General features: G+C 42.4%; 1 protein-coding gene and 1 long non-coding RNA gene across 2 annotated transcripts; both read right to left on the bottom strand.

Annotated features, from left to right (window-relative positions):
• Window positions 1-218: 218 nt before the first annotated feature.
• On the bottom strand, window positions 219-8594 carry LOC117245987 (butyrophilin-like protein 1). The gene is made up of 3 exons (XM_033609630.2): window positions 8256-8594; window positions 3365-3703; window positions 219-1976 (listed from the first exon to the last, which is right to left on the bottom strand). The coding sequence occupies exons 1-3, from the start codon at window positions 8317-8319 to the stop codon at window positions 1825-1827; spliced, it is 555 nt and encodes a 184-aa protein (XP_033465521.1). The 5' UTR covers window positions 8320-8594; the 3' UTR covers window positions 219-1824.
• Window positions 8595-16492: 7898 nt separating this feature from the next.
• LOC144459748 (uncharacterized) lies at window positions 16493-19440 on the bottom strand. The gene is made up of 2 exons (XR_013488556.1): window positions 17796-19440; window positions 16493-17675 (listed from the first exon to the last, which is right to left on the bottom strand). It is a non-coding gene; the product is annotated as an uncharacterized LOC144459748 (long non-coding RNA).
• Between the last annotated feature and the right edge of the window lie 8289 nt (window positions 19441-27729).

The raw sequence follows: 27729 nt of genomic DNA, 5'->3' as shown, positions 1-27729 counted from the left end.
ACAGGTCACAAACAAACAGAAGGCACCTGAAGTAATCATATTACATGTCCAACCAGTTAACTGTGTTTATAACTGTAATGTACTAATATACTGTACAACCAGATATTCAAAGTTTGTATCAGAATTATCATGAGGGATTAACGCGTGTTGGCTGGCTTGGTTTGCATTGACAAAAGAGGAATTGAACACGGGTCAGAAAGACGCATTCAAGGAGGACATAAAGTCAAGACAAAGACTGTTTATTGTATAAAACTGTATAGCAGAGTGTTCATATGGATTAACATGTTAAAGAGTCAGGCGTCTACAGTTTCAAGTCCAAAGATCATAATGTCTCAACTCTTTCTCATCAAATAAAATCAACAATACACATTTCTGTATCATTTCAACATTATTAAACTGGTCCCTACGTCCCGCATTTCATGTAAAAGAAAGCACGACAGAATCTTCTGGAAAATAAATATACAAAGTGCCTTTTATAGAGAAGTGCAATCAGAGCTTTGAGCAGCACATTTTGTCTTTAATTTATTTCATTTTCAAATTCTACTTAAAGCTCCAATAGGCAACATTGTTTTGGTATAACTGAGTAAAAATTTTATAATATCCTCTAAGCATAATGTAAATCAAGTGGTCTGAGACAAACAATAGGTTTCTGCACCTCACCATGGCTCTGTGTTCAGCCTCTAAAGAATCAGTATCATGCCGATGTTCATCAACCAATCAAAGGTCAGTTCAGACAACTGCGTTCCTATTGGCTGTTCTACTGCATATGCGCGTTCCTGTGCCGCTGGCAGAAGGGGAGAGCAAGCGGCAATGGCGAACAGTGCACCAGGTAAAATAGCTATTCCAGCATTGGCTACAGCTGCCTACACGGCTAAACCCAAAAAAAGGAAGACAGAACTCAGTTCCCCGGAGCCCCGGAGGGAGGGGAAGGGTGAGGTGGGTCCGGGCCCGGCCGGAGGGCACGAGGGTCGGCCGTGGGAGCGGAGCAAGGGCTCTCCACGGAGAGCGAGAGCCGAGCCTCGGGGGTATGTGTGGGTCCGCGAGGGAGGGATGGATCAGGCTGCTGCGTGGTGAGGGAGAGCCGAGGCTCCCAGAGAGGGAGAAATAGAACCAAGTAGGATAAAATACTCGCGTGCTCGTCTGGTAGGAGGGGCTCAGTGCGGAGACTAACGAAACCTAACTCAGATGAGACTCAAAAATCAACCGTTCTCAGGCTTTCTACCTACTGCAGCTTTAATTTCCTAGTGACAGACAGGGGTCTGTGACTGCTCTGCCAGTGGTTTGAATCTTGGCTTGAATGGCGTTAGTGCCATTCTCATACACTTGTGTAGGTGCTGTGCAGGTGAGCCTGGATCAGTACTTGGTGTAAATAAGGTTCACAGTGGAGAAATCTGACTCACATGGTCAGACAGGACAGAATTCATGAAAACTTTCTCATACCAGAGGGGCTGCTAAGGCTACTGGTGAGACGAGTGACAGCAGTTCAACAGTGGTGGTGATGACTGGACTACTAAGAGGACAGGGTATCAACCCCACGGTCTTCATCCACCTGTGATGCTTTGTTTGTAGTCACTGGCTCTTTTTATGCTGTCTTCCTGCAGCAGAGTGTCCTGCTGGCTATCCTTTTACAGTCTCATGTCTATTTAGGTTACTCTCACACATCCACACATGTTGGATGATCTTTAAACATACATTTTAAAACAGTACAAGGTGTCCCTGAGAGCTGGTCAACACACAAGCCTCCAACAACAAAAAACAGAGATCATATGAAAAAACCTGGAAAAAAAATCTGTTTGTCTCCCTGGAGACTCAATCAGGATCTGGTTATCTTGACAGCTTATAAATCTTTTTTGTATGCTTGCATTTTCGAAGGATCACAACAACAATAACACAAACAAGAAGCACACCAAGTAACAGACCAACCGATGCATAAATCTTAATCCCATCTTTGTCTTTCATGATCCCAGCTGCTCCATCTGCAGAGAAGAGACAGGTGCGAGGTAAGAGGAAAAGTATAATCAACATCTTCATAAAACACGAACATGTAATCTGTGATGTTTCACTCAGACAGGTTCTTTTCTACAACTCTACAAACTCACCTGAGTCTGAACTCTACAAACTCACCTGACTCTGAACTCTACAAACTCACCTGACTCTGAACTCTACAAACTCACCTGAGTCCGAGCTCTACAAACTCACCTGAGTCTGAGCTCTACAAACTCACCTGAGTCCGAACTCTACAAACTCACCTGAGTCCGAACTCTACAAACTCACCTGAGTCCGAACTCTACAAACTCACCTGACTCTGAACTCTACAAACTCGCCTGAGTCTGAACTCTACAAACTCGCCTGACTCTGAGCTCTACAAACTCGCCTGAGTCTGAGCTCTACAAACTCACCTGAGTCTGAGCTCTACAAACTCACCTGAGTCTGAGCTCTACAAACTCGCCTGAGTCTGAGCTCTACAAACTCACCTGAGTCTGAGCTCTACAAACTCGCCTGAGTCTGAGCTCTACAAATTCACCTGAGTCTGAGCTCTACAAACTCGCCTGAGTCTGAGCTCTACAAACTCACCTGAGTCTGAACTCTACAAACTCACCTGAGTCTGAGCTCTACAAACTCACCTGAGTCTGAGCTCTACAAACTCACCTGAGTCCGAACTCTACACTCACCTGAGTCTGAGCTCTACAAACTCACCTGAGTCTGAGCTCTACAAACTCACCTGAGTCTGAGCTCTACAAACTCACCTGAGTCTGAGCTCTACAAACTCACCTGAGTCCGAACTCTACACTCACCTGAGTCTGAGCTCTACAAACTCGCCTGAGTCCGAACTCTACAAACTCACCTGAGTCTGAGCTCTACACTCACCTGAGTCTGAGCTCTACAAACTCACCTGAGTCCGAACTCTACACTCACCTGAGTCTGAGCTCTACAAACTCACCTGAGTCCGAACTCTACAAACTCACCTGAGTCTGAGCTCTACAAACTCACCTGAGTCTGAGCTCTACAAACTCACCTGAGTCCGAACTCTACAAACTCACCTGAGTCCGAACTCTACACTCACCTGAGTCTGAGCTCTACAAACTCACCTGAGTCCGAACTCTACAAACTCACCTGAGTCTGAGCTCTACAAACTCGCCTGAGTCTGAGCTCTACAAACTCACCTGAGTCTGAGCTCTACAAACTCACCTGACTCTGAACTCTACAAACTCACCTGACTCTGAGCTCTACAAACTCGCCTGAGTCCGAACTCTACAAACTCACCTGAGTCTGAGCTCTACAAACTCGCCTGAGTCCGAGCTCTACAAACTCGCCTGAGTCTGAGCTCTACAAACTCACCTGAGTCTGAGCTCTACAAACTCACCTGAGTCTTGAACCTTCAGTTTGATGGTGCTGATGAGTTCACGTCCTGTGCTGCTCCATCCAATTCGACACTCATATGTTCCAGTATCGTTGATGGTGATGTTCCTCAGAATCACAGAAGCGTTTCCATCCTTCATCTCTGGATCCATCAGCTTCACTCGACCGCGATAAGATGGAAGCTGGGAGTTTATGAATTGGCGGTTATTACGGAGGAAGAAGACATATTTATGTGACTTCGGCTCAGCTCTGCTCCACGCTAACTGTTCGATGGCAGCCTCTCTGGGAGCACGACACACAAGAGTCACATCTTCTCCACGCTTCACTGTGACCTCCTGTGTGTCTGAACAAGAGAGAGCAGAAAGCAAAGAGACAGTGTCAGACTGAGGAGTTCAGATGGAAACAGCTCCACTGCCACAAGGTGTAAATGTTCACATCTGTCTGGACACAAAGTTCATTTTACCAGCTGAGCATTTCTAACAACAGCTGACATCTTGGAGGCCGTCTATGATGGGAAGAGAGATCACCTGTGTGAACCACGCTCTGTTGTTTAAAATGCAAAGTGGAGGAACGAGTGACACGTATTTGATACTGCAGAAAAGTTAAACTAAAAGTAGTTTTCTAACTCTTTAGTATAGACAGGTGGGTACGTGTGTTGTTATATGTGAAGAACAGACAACAATATACAAGTTTGTTGTCTAAAAACAGCCTCAGTGCTGAGTTTCATTTTTCATTGGAGGATTACCGACCTTGTGTTTTGGGCGGTCACTTGTGTATGTGCTTCAGGCATGTGCTCACAGCTCTGGTCTGAGAAGCTACAGTTGACATTTAGGCTAAAAACTTGGTATTTTGTGTTCTTTTTTACATTTTGAAACTGGTCACTGTTCACTTCAATTTTACTGGATCTGGCTACAGCACTGTTTTCCACTGAAACTCTGGGAGCGTTTTCTGAACTAAAGATCTTCACCTATCCCCACATCAGCACAGGGGGGAGGAGATATCTTATCTTACTATATCTTACTATACAATGACGAACACTCTGTGTGTGTGTCTGTTCCACGTTTTTCTCCTCACTGACTTGGTCAATCCATGTGAAATTTGGCACAGTGGTAGAGGGTCATGGGAGGATGCCAATGAAGCAATATTACATCAATTGGCCAAAGGGGGGCGCTATAGCAACCCATTGAAATGTCAAACTTTGAATGGGCATATCTCATGCCCCGTATGTCGTAGAGACATGAAACTTTGCACAGAGATGCCTCTCCTCATGAGGAACACATTTGCCTCAAGAACCCATAACTTCCGCTTATATAGATTTTCCGCCATTTTGAATTTTTTGAAAAACACTTCAAATGGATCTCTTCCTAAGAAGTTTGAGCGATCTGCATGAAACTGGGTGAACATAATCTAGGGACCAATATCTAAAGTTCCCTCTTGGCAAAAGTTGGAAAACTTACTAAAACTGAGCTTCTATAAGGCAATGAATATTGCGGAGGGCGTGGCTCATCACATAAAGGTGTATAACATCTCAAGGGTTTCACCCATCACCACGCAACTTTGTAGGCATATGACCACACATAATCTGAGGGGACCCCTCCATTATTGAGCCCATCAAACAAAATGGGGGCGCTAGAGAGCTCATTTCTTATCTAGGCCTATCCGCCATATGGATTTTTACTAAACTTGGTAGAAGGCCAAATGCCAACCCCCAACGCTGCAACAAGGGCTAGCTGTACCTTTCCCATGTGAACTGCCAGTGCGCCCCATTTTAAAGTCAATACACCATATAAACACTTTAACTATCTGCCTTTCAACGTGCTACCTCAACTACTAATGTACAGTTTTATTCCACTAACTATCCCACTATTGGCAATGGTACTACTGTACTTTCAATAAAGCAATCGTACTATCAACTTCACAAACACTCTGTCTGAATACATTGTGTAACAGGGTTAGAAATAACCTTTATTATGAATTCCTGCAAAATCAATGTGTTGGTCTGTTTGTGTATAGTTTTGGAGCCACCTGGTGGGTTAATAGTGCAACTGCAGGTTTAGTGGTCCTCTTGGCGCACTGTACATCCCTCTGCAAAGAAAAAAACTTCTGAAGCCTGATTCATGGTCCTGCGTTAAATCGACGACGTCACTACATCGTAGGATACGTGGCTATGCAGAAGGCTCGCCGTAGCCCCCGGCGTAGCCTGAAGTGCACCTACCCAAAAATGTAACTACACGTCAAGGCGACGCAGACCCAGCGCAGACCGAGAGGGCTGTGATTGGTTTGCTTGGTAGCAACGCATTTCCGGTTCCGTATTTCCAGATTGCGCCATCTCCGCCATCTTTAAACATCTTCTGTTGCGATGTAGATGTTGCAGTATTAAGGCCCATTTATGCTCAACGTTCAATATGGATACGGATACGGACGGAGCCGTCTGTCCGTGTTCCGCGTTCATTTCTCTGTGACCGGAAAAGCCGGAAGCTAAACAAAGAATCAACTAGAGACGATGATAACCACTCAGGAAAGGAACGCAGCCCCCTACCGCTCTGGTGGTGAACTGCACCGCAACGAAACGGAGTGACGGAGAAGTTCGAAGGGTTCACGGTGGCGTCACGGCAACAACGGTGTCACGGCAACGACGTAGCAACGTCGTTGATTCAACGCAGGACCATAAATCAGGCTTGAGCTGGAGATGAGTCCACGGGAGCCACGTTGCAAACCGTATTTTTATGTTTAATGCTTTTTGGTTGTTGTTGAAGCTATCAGTGACATGCATTTTGACTGTAAGCACTTCTAGCATGAAAGTTACAGACGTTTCTGTGTATAAATAGTAACTTTATGAGGGAGTGTTTCTAGTGGCATGTCCAGCTAATATAGGCTAGCTAGCTAGCTCGTCCCCTGCTGTGATGATTTCAAGTAATTATTTTAGACACTAACTTTTATATTCTGTGTTACCCAGACCTGAATGCTTGCAGTTGCACTTTTGATGACATCTCTGTGTTGGTGTTATCTTTACACCAGGTGGGCTCCATTAATGTTGGTTTTATATATCGTTGCTGTATAAAAACCTAATTATTATAGCTTTCTGACTTATGTTTTATTTGTTTATGAATCAAATCTTTATTGTGATTGTTTAAGCTTTTGTTTAAATGTGAAAGAAAATAGCTCTCATACAAGTGCTGTATAGATAATATGTTTCCACTATACGATCACATGTTTTATTTGTTGTTGTATTGAAATGTATAGAAAAAAGAAAAAAAAACTTCTGAGCTGGAGACCTGAATGTTTACACCCACAGCCGTGCGTAATGACAGCTGCTCTGGCACGTGAACCTCGCCGATGCGACACAGTCGGTGAAATTGCTCTCTTTTTACCGTATTTCTCATTGACCGGTCTAATGGATGGCAGAACCTGACGGAGAGGATGCGTCTGCACATCTGTGTCTTAGTGCATTCACACAGTTTTAGTCGTGAGTCTCACACAGCTGTATGCGTCTGGTCTCTCTGACACAGGTGCTAGAAGGTTAAAGCAGGTGTTTGGGATTTACTAACCGGCGACTCTCAGCCAATGCGTCTGGCTGTCACAGTGAGCACGTTTACATGCACACTAATAAACCGATCATTATCTGATTTCTGGAGTTACCTGATTATTCAAGTGGTCATGTAAACAGCATAATCTGATAGGCTTTATCAGATAAAAGCCATTATCTGATTATGAGAAATCAGATAAACACATCTAGCTTTTTCCCCAATAGTCAAATTATTTGGTGCATGTATACCCTTTAATCTGGTTTCTTTTGGGTTTTGCTATTTTACACTCCCACTCCACTCCATTTTAGAGGGAAATGTTGTACTTTCTACTCCACTACGTTAATCTGACAGCTTTTGTTTCCTTTCAGATAAAGATTTTACATAAAATAATATATTTTTATATTCTCAGTGTTTAAATTGTCACTTTTATTTTATCTTACTTACATGTTATGCACTTTGTTTGACAAGTTTATATACAATACGCTTGTATATTGCACTTTACAGTACTTTTACTCCGAATCTACTCAAAGTATGTACAGTTGGCTCCACATTGATAAACTACACATTAGAATGCTCTCACATGTATTTGTTAATGATAAAAACAAACAGTACTGTAAGAATATAAGCTGTCAGCATGATGAGTGCTTTATTCTGCAAATATATGACTTGCGTACTTTTTGAGGTTTTTCAAGGATATGAGTACCTACTGTAACAGGAAGTTTGAGTTTTATGTCATGTACTTGGGGAGAAATCCAACTGAAGGACTGAATCATGTAAACCAGGTTTTTCTGATTATCAGATTATTGAAGTGCACGTAAACGCATCAAATCGGATTATTACCATTACCTGACTATTCCCAGTTATCTGATTATTGTGTGCATGTAACCGTGCTCAGTGCCAACAGCTGTTTCCCAGTAACGCACTGACACTTAGTCGCGGTTTGAAGTTCACTTGTTGTGACGCAATGTTGGAAACAGGAAGAGAGCAAGTTTCTAAAGAAAATAAAGAAGCGAAGGATAATTATCATGGCGCACCACCAGCACCACATCTACATTATGGCGGACACCTAAATATGTGACAGCACACAGCCAGCTGTGTGTTAAAGTTAGGAGGCAGCCAGATCATGTGACCGCACTGTTCATGCATTGAGGAACATTTCACGGCTTTCCAAGACAAAAAGCAGCTGTTTAACAGTGAGTGGGTTCATGTACACCTTGACTGAAGCCAATGGAGTCTAATAATGGACTTTGGAACTATGTTATGTCCAAATGTTGCGTTGCGACAGTAACACAATCTTAAAGCTTCATTCAGAGCAGCTCACACACACACACACACACACACCTGAATCTTTTCACAGAAACAACTCACCGCCAGAAAAACCTGCCAGGGGCACCGTCAGCAGGAATCCAAAGTATCGCACAAGATAATTCATGTTGGAATGAACAGCAAACTTCCTCAATGAACGCCGGTGAACGTGTGAGACTTCCAGGAGACGGTGGCTTCAAGTTCATGCCTGATCTCACATCAGCGTTCGCCTCACTTGGTTTTCGTCCTTCCATCTTAGCTCTGCCCTCGCAGGACACGGGGAGAGATGGAAGGCGATCAGAAACGAGGAAATGGGTGTGTATCAAAGTCAGAGGCAAGGTAAGAGTCCTCCCTTACATTAACCCTCAGCAGACTGAGGAGGTCTCAGTTACTGTGATCCCTTTAACACTCCCTAATGTTGTTGGACAGTTTTGAACACATGTGTCAGTATTGTCAGAGTCACGTGACTTTTAGGGAGAATATATTTCTGGATCATATTTAAAAAAAAAAAAAAATCCCCCAGCTGAAGGTGACAGGATGACAGCAGTTATGTGGTTATCATGTGAACAGGGTGGGGGAAGGGGACACTTAGCGCTCCATCTCTGCTGTGAATGATTCGTTTAAACACATTTATCTTAAAATAGACAGTTAAAGATACACAAAACCAGACACTGTATGCAATTATAAACCTTATGCATTAAAGTTTTACCTCTATTAACATGATGGACTGTAGTTTACTGCTACACAGATGCTGGGTGGCTTTGATCAGCAGTTTCAACTGGATCTGAGGAGTAAAATCAGTTTTAGTAACTTTTGTGTACACAAGTTAATTTTCCAAGAATTTGGCAGCAATCGTAAACCTTACCAAATGTATCACTGAAACCAGCCCCAGGGGCTGAAGATGAGTCAGCTTCAGTGTAGGATGATGATGATGATGATGATGATGATGATGGGCGTGGCAGGAAAAAAAACAGTAACATTTATCATTAACGTTTGGCTCACACCGGAATTATGTTGTGTCCAACTGTTGCATTAACACAATCTTAAAGCTTCATTCAGAGCAGCTCACACACACACGCACACCTGAATCTTTTCACAGAAACAACTCACCGCCAGAAAAACCTGCCAGGGGCACCGTCAGCAGGAATTCAAAGTATTGCACAAGATAATTCATGTTGGAATGAACAGCAAACTTCCTCAATAAACGCCAGTGAACGTGTGAGACTTCCAGGAGACGGTGGCTTCAAGTTCATGCCTGATCTGGCAGCAATCATGAACCTTACCAAATGTGTCACTGGAACCAGCCCCGGGAGCTAAAGATGAGTCAGCTTCAGTGTGGGGTGATGATGGACCTGTTTTTTTAATTTTGGAGTCTATTACTTTATATCAGTATATTAATAATATTAATAATAATAATAATAATAATACATTTTATTTATATGGCGCCTTTGATGGCACTCAAGGTCGCCGTACAACAATCAATAAATACAGGTAATATAATTAAAATACATCTAAAATACAACAGAAAAACAGTGCAGTTTGCAGCAGAACATTGAAAGACAGAGGAAACATTTACACTCCTGCCTGCCTAAACAGGTAGGTTTTGAGGTGGGACTCAAAATAAAGTCAATGTTCCTGATGTCAGGGGGAAGGGAGTTCCAGAGACGAGGGGCAGAGCGGCTGAAGGCTCTGGAACTCATGGTGGACAGACAGGTTGATGGAGGAGGCAGACCTGAGAGCCCTGGTGGGGGTATTGGTGTGTAGGAGGGCAGAGAGGTATGAGGGAGCGAGGTTATGGATGGCCTTAAATGTATGGAGGAGGATTTTATAGTTAATACGGTGTTTGATGGGAAGCCAGTGGAGCTGATGTAGAACGAGGGTGATGTGACTGATGGATGGTGTTCTGGTGATGATACGGGCAGCAGCGTTCTGGACCAGTTGAAGTTTATGGAGGAGTTTGTGTGGGAGACCAGAGAGAAGGGAACTGCAGTAATCCAGGCGGGAAGTGACCAGAGAGTGAACCAGGATTGCGGCGCTGTTGGGAGCGAGTGAAGGGCGGAGGCGGTTGATGTTGCGGGGGTGGAAGTAGGCGGACCGGATGGTGTTGTTGATGTGGTTGTGGAATGATAGGGTGCTGTCGAGGACGACACCCAGACTCTTAACCTGAGGGGAAGGGGAAACCGAGGAGTTGTCTGTGGTGAGGGTGAAACTGGGATGTTTGGTGAGGGTGGACTTTGAGCCAATGAGGACTACCTCAGCTTTATCAGTATTGAGTTTGAGGAAATTTGAGGAGAACCAGGCTTTGATTTCCTGCAGGCAGGCACAGAGGCAGGATGGCAGGCAGGTGGAAGTGGGTTTGGAGGAAATGTAGAGCTGGGTGTCGTCCGCGTAACAGTGGAAATGGATATTATGTTTACGGAATATCAGTCCAAGTGGGAGGAGGTAAATAATAAATAGGATCGGGCCAAGGACAGAGCCCTGGGGAACACCGGAGGAGAGGGGGGATGGATGGGATGTGTAAGATTTCAACTGGATGAACTGAGTACGGCCAGAGAGATATGAGTGAAACCAGTCTGAATCATTATATCTAAAAATCATAAATGAGTTCAGATTGTTGTAAAAAAGACATTATTTATTTCCTGTTGGAAATATAGTTTATGTACCAGGAGCATGTGTTGAGGTGTCCTCTGTGGATGAACCAGGAGTGTTGTCATCTCCAGCTGCTGTGTGAAAATACAAATACAACATGAATAACATGCAGAGTAGATCAAACATAGCAATTATACCAGGTAACATACATGAACAAGAAGACAACACAGTAATTTTAAACATTTTCACCGACCAGAGCTTTCATCCTCTCTGGTTCCACCACCACCAAAATATTTGAGTACTGCTCCTTCTGTGATATAAGTGATATATTAATTACTTATATATATTAATTTCAATAACAATTACTGTAAACAGGAAAAAATTCTAAAAGAAAATGTATGTAGGGGTAACTAATAGTATTATCCAATACAGCTTTAGTTTAGTGTGATTTTTTTTAACCCTTTCTGTTCATATTCTGACCTTCACAGTATGGGGCAGGTAGTTTTTGACCCTTTATTATTAGACATATAATCCACAGATATGTTGTGCTTCCTGACCAACGCTGCTATTAAATCTTTCTGTGAATTATACTGAAAATGAAAGATGTACCAACTTTGCTGAAAGATAGGTTTCACCATAATCATTTGAAACTCTATACTGTGTGAGTGCATTTAGTCAAACAACAGCACAACAAACTGGTCAGTAACTTTCATAAACACATATTGCACATTCTGGTAAGTGACAAACGTTGCTTCTCTTGAGTTTACCTTGAGCTTGTTTGTTTGCCTCTTCCACCTTTTTATCTTCCTCTTCTCTGCTCCTGAGGGATATGCCCGCTTCAGCATCTTCATAGACGGTATTGCACATGCTCCGTTCAGTGAACACCACCTGCTCCCTGGTCTGTAGGGTCCCGGCCCTGCCACAAGTGACTTTATGCATGATGTTGACTCAACAGTCATCGTTGCCAGTTTTTTTGGATCAAACAAACATGAAGATCCTCACACATCCCACCCTGTGAACAAGTACGCTGCAGGTCACTGTAAATAACAGGGCTGCCAGGTCTGCGCAGAGGCATGGGCGTGGTAGTGGGGGAAAAGTGGACCTGACTACCCAGGGCCCGAGTAGGAAGAGGGGGCCATGAAAATCCTGATTTTTTTTTTTTTTTTTTTTTTTGTGATGTTTTTATTTCGAATGAATCGGGCCCTCCAATTAATTGGTGTCATAATTTATTTAAATATATTGATAACATCAACTGAGAGAATGAACTTTATGTCACAGTCCTCCCACATATTGGACATTCTGGGGGCCCCCTCTTGGAGGCGCAAAATGGTTCAATCCGTGACAAGTGTAACGTCAGTGAGCCCAGATTGAATGACCTGGGGGCTAGACATCATGCTGCCCAAAAAGCATAAATCGGGGTATCAAAAGAAGAAAGAGAGGAAAGAAAAGAAAGAAGGCAGAATGAGGGGAGGCAGCTGTTGACTGCTTTCTTTCCCAAAGGTGAACCGAGTTCGCTTGTTATGCAAAGTCCAATTAAAGTTAACGTAGTCCACTTCAGACAGCTGCTGCTGATGTTTGTATGCTCACGTGAAGTCTTTAGCTTAGCTAGTTGCCAACCAGGCTGCTTGCGGCTGTAAGTATAAAGACAATTATGGGCCAGCTAACGTTAGTTGTCAACATTAACCAGTTTCAGAAACAAACAGTGGCGCTGGCGCAGCCGCAGCAGCAGGAGCAGCAGGAGCAGCAGTGGCCAGTCCTGGCGGCTCTTCTGAAGATGAGGCTGAGATTAGAGATGAGCAAAGACAAGGTGAGATCGTTGTTCAAGTAGGCTATTCAAGGGCGAGCTCCCCCGTCCGACCCCCCCTTACGTTGGTATGTTGGTTCGCGAGGGAGAGAGAGAGAGAGACAGAGAGAGAGAGAGAGAGAGAGAGAGAGAGAGAGAGAGAGAGAGAGAGAGAGAGAGAGAGAGAGAATTGCTGCCTAAATGCGAGTTGTTTACCTTAAGTTTAAACTAAGTTAGCCTTTTGGTTCAGTGCGTGTGCTATAGCCTGTTGTCTACTAACACAGCAGAGCTGAAAGTGAAACTCCGTGCTGAGACTTAATAAATGATCCACCTAGCAATATTTCTGCTGCATATATCAACATGTAAATAGCTTACCAATATCACTGTAGGCTCAAGTGCACACTAGCAATATATTAATTGAGCAGTAAAGCAATTTATTATTTTTGTCTGGTAAAAAGCCTTAGCATTGCAGTGCAGTGCTGTGCTTAAAAGCTATTGTAATGCTCAATAAATTCACGATGTTACCAAAGCCAATGAATAATCATGTTAAATAACTGTGATCTCAATATCAGTCAAAAATAATTGTGATTATGATTTTTGCCATAGATAGATAGATAGATAGAGAGAGAGAGAGAGAGAGAGAGAGAGAGAGGTGTAGGTGGTGAAAAGAAGAAAAACAATTAGCTATTCCTCAATCTGGCTGAAAAATGGCTTAAAACATTTTTGCCTCTGCAACTTGCTGACCATGATGAGTACTGTGTGGTATAGCAAATAATTAGGCTAGTCTAAGCATCTATTGTAGGAAAGCATATCTGATGTTTACTTCACGTTTGACTTTTAATGAACATATTTGCAACCTTTCACATTATCTTTGTACTTGTTCTAAATGGTAGATGTCAAGCGCTGTCAAGCGCCCTCTTGTGGATACTTACCAGTTATGACTGTTTGGTTGACAGCCTTAGAGCTCAGCCCATAGCAACACAAAAATGAGCCCCCTTAAAACTCTATTTATGCTTTTTTATTTTAAATAAATACCCCCCCCCCCCCCCCCCCCCCCCCTTTTTTTTCTTTTTTTTTTTTTTTTTTTTGCTCACGCTCCACTGGCATGGATAGGGGCCCACTGACATTGAGAGTGTACAGGGCCCAGAATTTGGTGCTACGCCCCTGTGCAGAGGTGTGACAATCAGTCAATTCAGTTTACCGTGCAACCATCTGGGGGCCCCATAGTGGCAGTGGGGCCGTAGGCAGCTTGTATACCCAAAAGGGGCTTTAGACAGAAAATGTAACATTATATATTGTTAATCATATCACACACATACCTGTCAGCTAATTTCTGCTGGAAAGAGTCGGTTGCCAGAAACCCCAGAGTGGTCAGCACCTGTATATGCACCAGGATGGCGCGGTTCCGGTGGGGGGGGGGGTCTGTCTAACACTGGACCCAGTTCAGCACATAGATCCAAGAGCACTGCTCTAGGGAATCTAAATTGGCTTATTAGACAGTCATCATCATGGGCCAGGAAATCTTCTTGGTCCCTAAAGACTCTCTCCATGCTGATCCTACCATTTGCGTGATCTTCCAGCAGTGCCAGCACACCCATTGTGCAGCATTACGCATGAGTGTCTCCGCACTATTTATATGCTTACTCAGCAATTAGACTGATTGTTACACACCTTGTCACATTTAATACTAATCAATCAGTGCTATCCACCGCTCTATATCATTTGAAGATGGAAGTATGATATTTGAACATTGTGCATACAGTAGTAGGCCAATGGCTCACTAAAGGAACACATCTGTAACACTGCAGACTTGGGTGTTTATGATTACGCGGGTCTATAAGTCTGATATGTGATGACATTAAATGTATGAGATGAATCTGGCTTCAGTTCACCACCTCACCATCTGCGCCGCCAGTTTCCCCCGTCTCCAAAATGTTTGTGCGCAAGGATCAAAGTTGATGTACCGGTGCGCACATTCTCCCGCCAAGTTTATTTTTATAAATCACAACCTTTGCGTGGGGAGTGGCGTACGCCAAGCAAGCTTTATAAATGAGGCCCCTGATGTGTTTACTGTCAACGAAGCAGTTGACATATTTTTGGTCCAAATTAAAGCTGATGGTGGTTCAGACTCTGCTGTGAGTCGTGTTGTTCTTCATGTTTGTTTCAAGTTTCAAATCTCTTCAAATGAAATAAAACAAAATGATGAGCATCTTTTCTCTCTGTGTTTTGTTCTCATGTGATCATGTGGTTTTGTAGACTCGTTCTACAATGAATAACAAAACGACCACAAAGAGATGAAGAACAAACATAAAGAGAGGAAAAACTTCTTCAGAGACGTTAAAGAAGTAATCCATTAATTCCCATGGATGATAACTATCAGAAAAAGGAAAACACCTACAAAGGGACACTAAATAAACACTTCTGTGTGCTTTGGTTTGAAAATGCTGGAGACAGATCCAACATGAGAAGTGTTTTATTGGAGCACATTTAGTTTTTGCTCTCATTCTTGCAGGTTTAAATTCATCATCTTTGAGTTTTTATGCACTCAATAAATATATTTCTGTCAAATTTTGGTCACAAATTTGTTAAAGTTTGTGTTAATGAGCACTTCTTCTTCTCCAAGATAATTTACCCACCTGACAGGTGTGACTGATTAAACAGCATCTTTACTACACAGGTCACAGCTACTACCACCACAACAACCACAACAACCATCCCCTCATATTAAATCATATTATTTGATGATAATGATTCATTTACTCTGACTCTGAGCAGCATCAGGTGTTTTTATTTTTAACCCTCCTTAACAGTAATCAGAGTTTAATCAGCTCCTCAGTATAAAACACATGAAGTTATATCATTTTTATAACATTATCTGGGAATATATAAATCTAAGCAGAGCCTTCGTCTGTCTGCTGACATTTTCATTTTCTGTTCAGATGGTAAAAGATATCATCCCACAAGGTCTGTGATACATCAGTGCAAAGCAACACACTACATTCACTGTTTCTACTGTAACAATGTCATTTTTTAAGGATTCATAACAATCTGATTCTTCAGCTTTTTTTCTATTTTGTCTCTACATCTCTGTGACATCGGCTTATTCAGGTTTTCTCCTGCTGTAAAAGTACCTTTTCACTTTCTTTTATCGGAGTATATTTTTACACAAATAACTGTATTTTTACTTGAGTTAAGTGTCTTTGAAGAGATGGTACTTTTGAGTAAAATGTCTTCATCGTAAAAGTAGAAATAAAGTAGCATTCACCAAAAAATAATTATAATAATAACGTTCAGAAAATAAAATAAGATTCTGTTCTCATTCACTGAGGAGAGAACTTCTATACTCAAGTTAAATATATTTATAATTGTAATGTGATTAACTGAGTATTCTAGTACTCTCACTGGCTCAGGGTCGATATTTGACATGAATCACATTCAGTCTGACCCTCCACTGGGACCAGTTTGCTATGGGGAAAAAAAGTAAAATGTCTTTATCATAAATAAAAATAATCCAACGGGGTTCACACAAAAGGAATTAAATAATGTACAAAAATGAAATAAAAACAAATCTGTTGAGACCTGACGCTGTAACAAATCTCCAATTAAAGTTTCAAATCAGCTATCAGAAATAATAAATAATTAGCAATAATAATGATTAATCATAATTATTGATAATGTGACTTATTTTACATTAAATCACCTCGGGGCACCATTCCCAAAAAAGGCAAAAATGAGAGCCAGTAAATTATATCAGTCTCATTAAACACACTAAGCTGTCAGCATTTGGAGCTCTGATTATTAATTAGAATAATAACAATAATTAAAATGACTATACTGATAGTAAAAGTTGAAGGATTTGGGAGTTGTTGACATCGCGGAGAATGACTGTTCATTCAATCTTGTGCAACATTAAACAGACAGCAGGTATGATTCACAAAGTTTTTATTTAAAAAGACAGTGAAAAAACACATACACATTTAGCATGGGTGTGTATGTGTGTGTGTTTAAAACAAAATCTGTCTGGCCTAACAACTAAATAAATAAATAAATAAATAAAAATAATTATTAATAATAATATTATTTATCAGTCCCTCCAGGATCTAAGTGCAAATTCTTATGTCAATACATAACGTTTCTCCATACTGCAATAACATTAACTCATTTGATGACACGTCAAATCTGATGTCTGATGTCTGATGTTTGAAATGATGTCGGGTGTGCGACGACTTCCGGTTGGCCGGAAAATGCAGAAAAAAAGTGGGACTTTTGAAAAATTGCAAGCCCCTGCAAAAATTGCAGACTTGCGTTGAATTTGGGTTAATTATTGCGATTGCAAGATCGTGGTTTTCTGGAGGGACTAATTAATAAATTAACAAAATAACAGGTTCTCTGTACCTCTGAGATGCATATACACACACATACACATTCACATATATCCATGTATGTTGAAACATTTAACAGACAAAATAAAATTAACAAAAAAACGCTTGCTTGGCTCCGAGATAAGACAAGACATTACTCTGAGTTTGATTCTCTGCAATGTATCAGAAACAGTTCCCAGATTTCCAAGAACACATCCGGTTTATTGTTTGCCTTTTAAATGAGGTGTTCGTAGGAAACAGATTCTTCTAGGTCACTGAGGCATTCTTGCTAGTCTGCTGGAAGCAGGCCACATTCAGGGCAAGACTGCAGCTCCTGCTGTGGGCATTCAAAGGTGAGAGAAGAGGGAAGGGTGTGGCAGGGCCTCCTGTGTGATGTCCTACCTCTTCAAAGATTCGGGGCAAGAACTAGATGGAGAGTAGAGGTTTCTGTTTTTCTGCCCAATCAAGTTTTAAGACTGAAGGTGTGACAATGACGCATCCTGTGGAGAATATTGTTGAAACAGACCATCATGGTGAAGAGTCTCAGACAGCAGAGGTACTCATGAGCTGTTTGTTTCCTGCTTCATCAGCAGCAGACTGTGCTGATCTTTGGTCCTTAACATCTTTTATGTTTCCAGACAGCAACAGACACTCCAGCAGCTAAAAGAAGCACTGCAACAACTCCTGCTGCTGCCAGTCCAACGTGTCCACGAGGGAAGTTTCCATCCATGAAGTTCCCATTCTTTGAACCTGAAGATTAAAATAAGCCTTCATTTGTCTTGTGTATTTCTGATGTTTGACTCTCAGGAATAAACTGCAGCTCCAACCTGATACACAGACACACACACACACTGAGCTCCACACACTTACCTGTAACCTCCAGGCGGATGACTGTAATTGGATCAGTCTTGAGGATGGCTCTCTTTTTAAGTCTTGATCCACCTGATTTAACTCGACACTCGTATGTTCCAGAGTCTCTGCTGGTCACATTCTTCAAAGTTAAAGACACGTCTCCGTCCTTCAGCTTTCTGTCCTCCACCTCCACCCTGCCTGTAAAGGATGGATGCTGGAAGGTTGTGTCGAAGTGTCCGTCTCTGTTTAAAAGGACGTACTGTGGCTCCAGGTCAGGTCTGGTCCACTCTACAGCTAAGATGGAGACATCACCAGCCTCACATCTCAGAGTGACGTTATCTCCAGGGTGCACTGTCACATGTTGGTCTGAAAAAGACAAAAACATCCAGAGTCGAAAGGACGCCACAGAGTAAACAGAAAGCCTCGTCCAAGGTTTTCTTCTTCAGGCTCTGAGTGTGTTCCCATATAAGGGAGGCATTTGGAGTCATTTGACTTTCCCATACAGTCCAACTTCTCATTTATAAAACCAACATTAATTTAGAATTTTTGTTCTGCATTCTTAAAGGTTCACACAGGTTATTATATAAGTGCAGAATATATAATGCAGAAGGCAAACAAACCAGCAACCTCGCTCTGCTCAACCAGGTCAGACTAAAGGGACCCAAAGCCAGGATTGTAACCAAAGTGCCGAGGTAGTAGCCAAAGTGTCTGAGGTAGTAGAACGAGACCCCATGATGGAAGGAACACCCGCCCACTAGAGGTACACCCTGCAAAGTCGATGATGAAGCAGCCAGGCAGGCATAATAAGATCAAGTGGCCTAAAGCAAATGATCGGGTAGCATGGCAGAACCTTGACGTTGACTTGAGCCAGCTGTTGGAGCTGGCATTGCGAGGAAGTGTCGAGAACAAGCTCAACATCTTTGGGGAGATCATCTTTGAAGAGTGCAGACAGAGGTTTGGTGAAGTCAGTAGGAACTAGTAGGAGTAGGAGCCCACAGCCCCAAGGAAAGGAAGGAGAGAGAAGGAGATCGAGCAGCTAATCACAGCCAGGCGTCAGCACCGTTGGAGCTGGCAGAAAGCTGCATCTGAGGAGAAAGGTGGCCTGAAGGAGCTGTGGGATGAACTCAAATGAAGCACAGTGACAGACGAGCCACATCGCTTGGCTCCCCAGGGTATGTACCACGGCAAGCCCCACTGATCCTGCCATTTGGTACCTCCCCACCTACTCTGCGAGAGGTTATCAAGAAGGTAAAGTCAGCTTCAGCCCCTGGGCCCAATGGGCTTCCCTATAAGCTGTGCAAGAACTGCCCCAAAAGTACTGTGGAAGCTTATGAGAACAACTTGGAAGAAGGAAGAAGTCCCAGCAGAGTGTCAGCAAGCCGTCGATGTGTTCATTCCCAAAGAGCAGAGCTCCCGTATCAGCCAGTTCAGAAGCATTGCCTTGTTAAACGTGGAGAGGAGGATTTTCTCTGTCCTGGCAAGGAGAATGACCAGCTTCCTCATGGCAAATGAAAACATTGACACAAGCTGCCAGAAGGCTGGAATCCCAGGCTACCCTGGATGCATCGAACACTGCCATGATTTGGGAACAAATCCAGCGTGCCAAGAGAGAGAAGAGCAACCTGAATGTGGTGTGGTTGGATGTCACGAACGCATATGGCTCAGTGCTATAGACTTTGCCTTGAAATGTTTTCATGTACCAGATTGTGATCAGAACATCATCACCAGATACTTCTAAAACCTGCACGTGTGTTTCACTCTAGAAGGCTACAACACGATGGCAACAGCTGGAACGCGGAATTGCCATGAGATGCGGCATCTCCCCCATCCTATTGTGTGGGCCTTTGAGATAATCCTCAGAGCTGGGTAGGTAGTCTGCGTCATCAAGCTAACATCAGGTGAGAGGCTCCCATCGCTGAGGAGCTACATGGATGACGTGACAAGCATCCTTCAGACGGCACCATGCACCACAAGGCTCCTCAAGCGCATGGAAGCCAGGGTGAAGCCAGGGTTTACCCCGTGGAGGTCAGATGCCGGGGCTTTGTTGGCAAAACTATGGTCCAACTACTCCATGGTGCTGGAATGGTGGGGTCAAATCTGCGGAAGGCCGTGAAAGAGCTAGGAGAGGAGGCAGAGAAAGTGAGCTACTGGCTGTGGCTCTGGAGGAAAGACAGTGGTTGGGGGATAACACCCCAATAAAGGCAGCTGCAGGGGGTGGCGGGGAGACGTTCCCTATCTGCCACAGCCCCCCCGCCCCACGCGCTCCTTCGGGAGATGTACTGGAATAGGGGGCGAAACATCAGTAAATGGCGGCCAGCTAGTGCTAGCGAGCAGCTAGCAGCAAGAGGGAAACGCAAATCTGACAGACACTGTGAAGATGAGCAACAGGGGAGACAAAGAATTGCGCGCCCTCCTTTTCCTCGTAAACGAAGAGGCCATTAACCGTCAGATGACGGGGACGGTGAAGGACGGGCCGACTTATGAGAGAATCGCTGCCCGACTAGCCGCGGCTTCCCTCCCACATCACTGTTTACATCACACGCTGAGCTACACGTTTTGTTACTTGCTCACGCCCCCCATTGCCCCGAAAAAGGCACATTCTGTATAAACAAAAGTAGGTAGGCGGCATTTTGCTGCACTCCCCGATTTTGTTTTTATACTGCCAATGCTGAAAAAAGACTGATTGGGCTTTCCTGCAAATTTACACAATTTCTGTTTAAAAAGGGCTTGTGTGTGCAGTGTGACAAAAGATAATCCGTGAGGGAAGAAGTTCCACTCTGTAACACCACAGTCTAATCAGAGCCTTCCTGTAGTTCCAGCAGCTCCCAACAGAGTGAGACGTTGTCTAGAGGATCAATCAATTCAATTCAATCAATCAATTTTATTTATAAAGCCCAATATCACAAACCACAATTTGCCTCACAGGGCTTTACAGCATACGACATCCCTCTGTCCTTATGACCCTCGCAGCGGATAAGGAAAAACTCCCCCAAAAAAAACCTTTAACGGGGAAAAAACGGTAGAAACCTCAGGAAGAGCAACTGAGGAGGGATCCCTCTTCCAGGACGGACAGACGTGCAATAGATGTCGTACAGAACAGATCAACATAATAAATTAACAGTAATCTGTATGACACAATGAGACACTTCATGTTACTTTCAGGAGTCACACAGTCCTTTTATTCACATCACATCAATCATTTTAATTTAACAGTCTGAATCAGGACCTTTGATATTTGGATCAAGAAGCCTGTAAAAAAAAGTACAGAGTGTCAGATGTATCATCTATGCTGTTACATGTCTAAATTTCCCTCACAATCATTAAAGTCAGTTTCTATTTTTCCATCCATCCATCCAGCCATCATTTAAGAGGCTCATGTTTAATCTACATTTAGGTAAATGTGCTTCAGGTGTCAGATCACATTCTGTATCAGTAGATATTCAAATCAGGCTCTGGGCCAAAAAAGTGCAATATATCAGGTACAATATTATAATGATAATAATAATATCATATAGTAGTAAGGGTAAGTAATGAGGCAACAATATGGAGCTATATTGGGGCCAAATGTTTTGTACTTGAAAAAATACAATTTGAAACTGAAAATTCAAGTTTTGATTTCACTTTCTTATAGTTAGATATTTGAGATCTTATTTTTTACAATTTCAAATCTATTTTTCAGTTTCAGATCTTTTGGCCCTGATCTAATGTGGGGGGACGTGGCATCAACTGAGAGGGGTGTGGAAATCATGACACACAGCCTAACAAAAAGGCTAGGGACCTTCCCCTATCACAGTGCCTTCAGGGAACGTAGGAACTAAAACAATCCAACTCAACACTTTATGTAGGCTACACCATGTGACTGGCAGTGAAAAAACTGAAACTTCTATTTGCACATCTAAATCTGTTTTATTGTCTTACTATATAATGACGAAAAAACTGTGTGTGTGTGTGTGTTCCACGTTTTTCTCCTCACTGACTTGGTCAATCCATGTGAAATTTGGCACAGTGGTAGAGGGTCATGGGAGGATGCCAATGAAGCAATATTACATCAATTGGCCAAAGGGGGGCGCTATAGCAACCCATTGAAATGTTAAACTTTGAATGGGTGTATCTCATGCCCCGTATGTGGTAGAGACATGAAACTTTGCACAGAGATGCCTCTCCTCATGAGGAACACATTTGCCTCAAGAACCCATAACTTCCGCTTATATAGATTTTCCGCCATTTTGAATTTTTTGAAAAACACTTCAAATGGATCTCTTCCTAGGAAGTTTGAGCGATCTGCATGAAACTGGGTGAACATAATCTAGGGACCAATATCTAAAGTTCCCTCTTGGCAAAAGTTGGAAAACTTACTAAAACTGAGCTTCTATAAGGCAATGAATATTGCGGAGGGCGTGGCTCATCACATAAAGGTGTATAACATCTCAAGGGTTTCACCCATCACCACGCAACTTTGTAGGCATATGACCACACATAATCTGAGGGGACCCCTCCATTATTGACCCCATCAAACAAAATGGGGGCGCTAGAGAGCTCATTTCTTATCTAGGCCTAACCGCCATATGGATTTTTACTAAACTTGGTAGATATGTAGAACAGGACGCCTCAAGGTGACTGGAGAAATTTAACTCTAATTGGCAACTGGGTGGTGCTATAACAACAGAAAAATGCTTCAAAATGGCTAAAATGCGACCAATCGCTGTGGCTCCCCCTGTGGACCAATGTCGTTGTTGTTTTTCTAATTTTTGGTATGCTGTACTCAGTGGGTATGGACTAGTTATTGTTAATATTGTTATCTGTGTTATTGTGCACTTCAACAGCCACACTTTAAGTGCTAAAATTTCCTTTTTCCATGTAGCACTGTGAACGCAATGATGGCGACCACCTGGAGCCAGCACACAGGTGAGAAATGTTGAAAATGAGAGGTCGTTCTGTGACAACATACAATGTTTCTGACGTCTTTAAGTGGTGAATTGGCAAAGCTGGACGTCAAGCATGGGGCTAACGCACTCACACTCACATAATGCATCGATTTGCGATATGAGCTCACTAGGACTCTGGAAAGCAGTCAACAACTAGCCAGAGTCATACCAGCAGCGGGTTTGTTTACTGTTACCATAGCAACCGTTGCTTGTGTTCTTGTTTATTAGCATGTTGCTAGCTTTCTACTGTCAGTCATACACCCACACTTGTACATATTAGGAGCAACTGAAAAGGGACATTCTTCAGACACTACTGACTAAAGTTTCGCAGGTCACGCAGAAATTGCCCCCTGATGTGGACTACTTGTAGTTTGTAGTCAACCAGTAGATGGTTCTTTTAAGGTCAGTGTCTGGCCATCTCCTGACAATGGCCAGACACTGACGACATCCTAATAAACAGTATGTCGTCAGTGCTTTGACTGACCTGACAACTCTTGTCAATATGGAGGACAACTCTAATCAGACCCCCAGTCAGGTGCCTATGTTGCAAGGAGAAATGGGACGGCCGAAATATGACGTGTCTCCACAACAACTACATGCATTCCCACAGCCGAAACAGCATGTGTTATGTGTTTTTCATGCAGGAGCCTACTACTGTCTGAATGCTAAATAATGTTAAGCTACTCGATGCTAACGTTAGCCCCATGCTTAACTTCCAGCTTTGCCAATTCACTACTTAAAGACGTCAGAAACATTGAATGTTGTCACAACACGACCTCTCATTTTGAACATTTCTCACCTGTGTGCTGGCTCCAGCAGGTGAGCAGGACGCCATCATTGCGTTCACAGTACTATGTGGAAATCGGAAATTTTAGCACTTAGTGTAGCTGTTGAAGTGCACAGATAATAACACAGATAACAATAACAATAAAACAGATTTAGCCGTGCAAATGGAATTTTGTCACTGACATCAGTTTTTTCACTGCCAATCACATGGTGCAGCCTACATAAAGTGTTGAGTTGAATTGTTTTAGTTCCTACGTTCCCTGAAGGCACCATGATAGGGGAAGGTCCCTAGCCTTTTTTTGTTAAGCCGTTTATCATGATTCCGCACCCCTCACAGTTGATGCCACGCCCCCCACGTTAGATCAGGACCAAAAGTCTTAAACTGAGAAGAAAAGATCTGAAACTGTAAAAAATAAGATCTGAATCTGAAAAGATAATACGTGCAACTGAAAGAAATAGGAACTCAAATATCTCAATATAAGAAATTGAAAAATGAAAATAAATAATTTATTCAAAAGAATTACCAGAGTGAATCATAATTATATTTAACCTGAAAAAACTTTTTGTGCATTTATTTTTCAAAATTCAAGATCAAAACTTGAATTTTCAGTTTCAAACTTTATTTTTTCAAGTACAAAACATTTGGCCCCAATATAGCTCCATAGAATATCAGCACAGCTGTGATTATCTTCAGCACTGAACAATGTGGTGATACTGCTCCTGTGCTTCTTCAAAGCTGGTTTTTCAAACTGAAGTTAGTACAAATGAACAAAATCCTCACCAACACTGAACAACAATCCTTATCCACCTTATTCCTGTGGGCACGGCTGTAGAAATGATTATGTGCACAACTTCCTGTGAGATAGAGGAAGTAACAGTAAGCTAGTTAGTCCCATAGACCGTCTGTGGTTAGTCCCAGTGGCTACTCTTGGTGGCTAACCGCCAAGCCGTTATTTTCTGAAGTCATTTGCCTTCAGTTTAGCAAATACTGATTTATTTTTTAACAACTATTTAACTAATGTTAACTTAGCATTTTCTAAAACGTTTTTGCGGAGCTCTGGTACCTGTTGCACTGTCCGTGTCTGTAACGACTAACAACCAGGCTGAGCTAACTCTTTGTCTTCAGCAACTGTTTGTTGAACATGTGACCAGAACAAAAGGGGATTGTTCCTGTTGCCATGGGTACCGTTGATATGGGAAATAAAACCATGAGAGTTTCACCAGACATAGCGAAATAGCATTAAATCAGAATTAGCAGAAGAGAATGACACGTAGACTGACAGGTCCATCACTCAACGTCAGTACATGATATCTAGTGATGGCCAAATGAAGCCTCATGAAGAAGTTTCTTCTAGTGGGCTCAGAAAATAAAGAAACTGCTTCATGAGGCTTCATTTGGCCATCACTAGTGATATCCCTGTCTTTCCCTGTCTGACTTCATTCTCAACCTACACTAGAAAACAAACTTAAATATGTATTTAGTCATCAGGGCTGAGAATGTGTCACTGATGTACCATACTTCCTTTATATCATATAAAAGATGAATGCCAGAAGTTATTTCTTTTACTCCTGCTTTATATTACTATGACTGAAGTCTGCTGCTAAATTCAGCTTCATACTTTGCTCAGAACAGTTTGTAATAAATCAGAAGTTTAAAATAAAAGTGTAAATTGTGTCGTTAACGCAGACGAGCAGAGGATTAGCTGGGAAACATCACATTTATTCACTTTACACTGAGCTACAGTTAATACTGAATTATATGTTAGTATCTCTTAATAAGTCATCAGAAATCATAAACCATCTTTGGAAGGAGCAGATGTTACCTTAAGCTGCTCGGGACATTATAAAGTTAACAATATTTTTAACAGAGCAAGGCGAGCTCATTGCTAGCATGCTCAGTTGCTTTGAGATGGCCGTCAGAGATGGCAGAGGTATGATCACATGATCCTGTTTGAGCTAGAACAGGTGGTGGGTTCCACAGTTTATTTCCCCATTGCTCTTGGAAAGAAGAATAGAGAACTGTAAACAAACTGTTACCATAGGAAATCGCCAGTTTCAATTCAACGCCGGAATTCGCGCTCATAATTTGCACACGGGATCATGGGGGCTAGGAATAAGGTGGATAAGCTACTGCAGGGTTAGCGAGTTAGCTTGCTAAGTAGGTTCACTAACAGAGTAGAGACCATATAATTTTTGAGTACCTGTGTCTATTGCAGGTCTTTCCAACTGCAAAATGACATTATCCTTACTCTTAATGTCAGTGAACACTATTCTAGCCCAGTGGTTCTTAAATGGTGTGCCATAATGTCAATCCAGGTGTGCTGTGGGATTCTGTGATAACCACAATTATTACTACTGCAATATTCAGCTGGGCCCAAAGTTATGAATTAATTCTTAATTGTCTGCATCAGTATGTTGCGCACACTTGTTACCTAATACTGGGGCAAACTAGGTGAAAACATGTAATTTAATTTAAAAAACCTTAATGGGGAACATATTTGTCGCCGTTCCCACGTGGGAATTATCAGTGTGACACATCTAAAGCCCTGACTGGCAGCTAATGTGAGGGATGGTTACATTTAAAAGGAGAAAGCTGTGAGTGGGACAATGGATCGCTTTACTGTACGGAGCAAATCACAACAAAGCACCAGATGTCCTACCAACGAGAGAAAGGAGTAGAAGCACAAAGGAATTTTTAAAGAAGTGCAGAGGAAGCACATTGATGATGTCAGAGGGCTGTGACTGGTTGATTGCAATGTTGGTCCAGGAACATGTCCTACTGGGCAAAATCACAGTGCCTTCAGCGCCCGGCCTGTGGCCTCGGCACAACGTGATTTTACCCAGTAAGACATGTTCCTGGATCAACAACCCACATCACGTTCCTGAACCAACCAATCACAGCCCTCTGATATCATCAGTATGCTGCTCCTGTGCTTCTTTCAAAAGCCCTGTGTGCTCCTTCTGAGCTGAGCTGGTTTTCCAAATCTAAGTTAGAACAATTAATCAAAATCCTCAGTAACACTTAACAAAAACCTTATAAGCTACTGCAGGGTTAGCGAGTTAGCTTGCTAACTAGGTTGGCTATGATAATGAAAAAAACTTGCTGACTGACTAGAATAGTAGCAAGTTAGCTCACTAAGTAGGTAGGCTATGCTAACAAGTAAGCTTGCTAATAGGTTAAAATATTGTTCGTTAGCATAAAGAGTAAGGATAGTAACATTTTTCAGTTACAAATTCCTGCAATTAAGACATTTACCTTCCTTTTTACCATGTTGACCCTGGATAGATTGGTTAGGTTTATCAAGGACCATCATCATCATCATCATCATCACAGTGGTTCTGGAAAATTTGTTTCTAATAACATCAACATAGCAGTGATGGTCCTGGATCATTATAACCAAATTATACTGGGCCAACATGGTGATGATGGTTCTGGATCAACACCAGCACTGCAACCTTGCACTAAAAATAGTTTTGAATAAGCTAGTTACAGACATTCACAGGTCTTTTACAACTGCAAAATGCTATTATCCTTACTCTTACTGTTAACGAACAACATTTAGCCTACTGGCAAGTTTACTCATTAGCATAGCCAAACTAGTTAGTGAGCTAACTCGCTAATATTCTAGTCAATCAGCAAGTTTTTTTCGTTATCATAGCCTGCCTAGTTAGCGAGCTAACTCGCTAACCCTGCAGTAGCTTTTAAGGTTTTTGTTCCGACTTCACTTTGGAAAACTAGCTTAGTTCTGAAGAAGCATAAAGGAATTTCCAAAGAAGCACAGAAGCAGCATACTGATGGTGTCAGAGGATTGTGATTGGTTGATTGCAACGTTGGGTCCAGGAGCACGTCCTACTTGAAATCACAGCTACATGGACATTAGTACAACAGCACTCCCTCTCGTGTGATTTTGCTTAATTATGTCATCACTTCTGGATAAAATGACCCAACCTGAAAGGTATTAAGGATCATCATTGGTAAAAGTGTTGTCACGATATCAGTCAGGACATAATATTTCTTCATTGGGTGCTACAAGGACGTCTCCAGTGCACCAGCACCATGACTTTAGGCCCACGCTAACATCTTGGACACCGACATGATGAAAACAAGTTGAGGGTGTACCTCCGCAGCTCACAGTCCGATGTGTAAAGAAATCACTGATGCTTTAGCCAGACTTTATCATGACACAGAAAAGTGGTACAGCAGTATAATACAGTACGACATAAATAGAAGTATAGTTCAA

The sequence above is a fragment of the Epinephelus lanceolatus genome, chromosome 22 (genome assembly GCF_041903045.1).
Source record: "Epinephelus lanceolatus isolate andai-2023 chromosome 22, ASM4190304v1, whole genome shotgun sequence".
NCBI lineage: Eukaryota > Metazoa > Chordata > Actinopteri > Perciformes > Serranidae > Epinephelus > Epinephelus lanceolatus.
The sequence above is the reverse complement of the archived record's forward strand: the minus strand, read 5'-3'. Positions and strand labels throughout refer to the sequence as shown.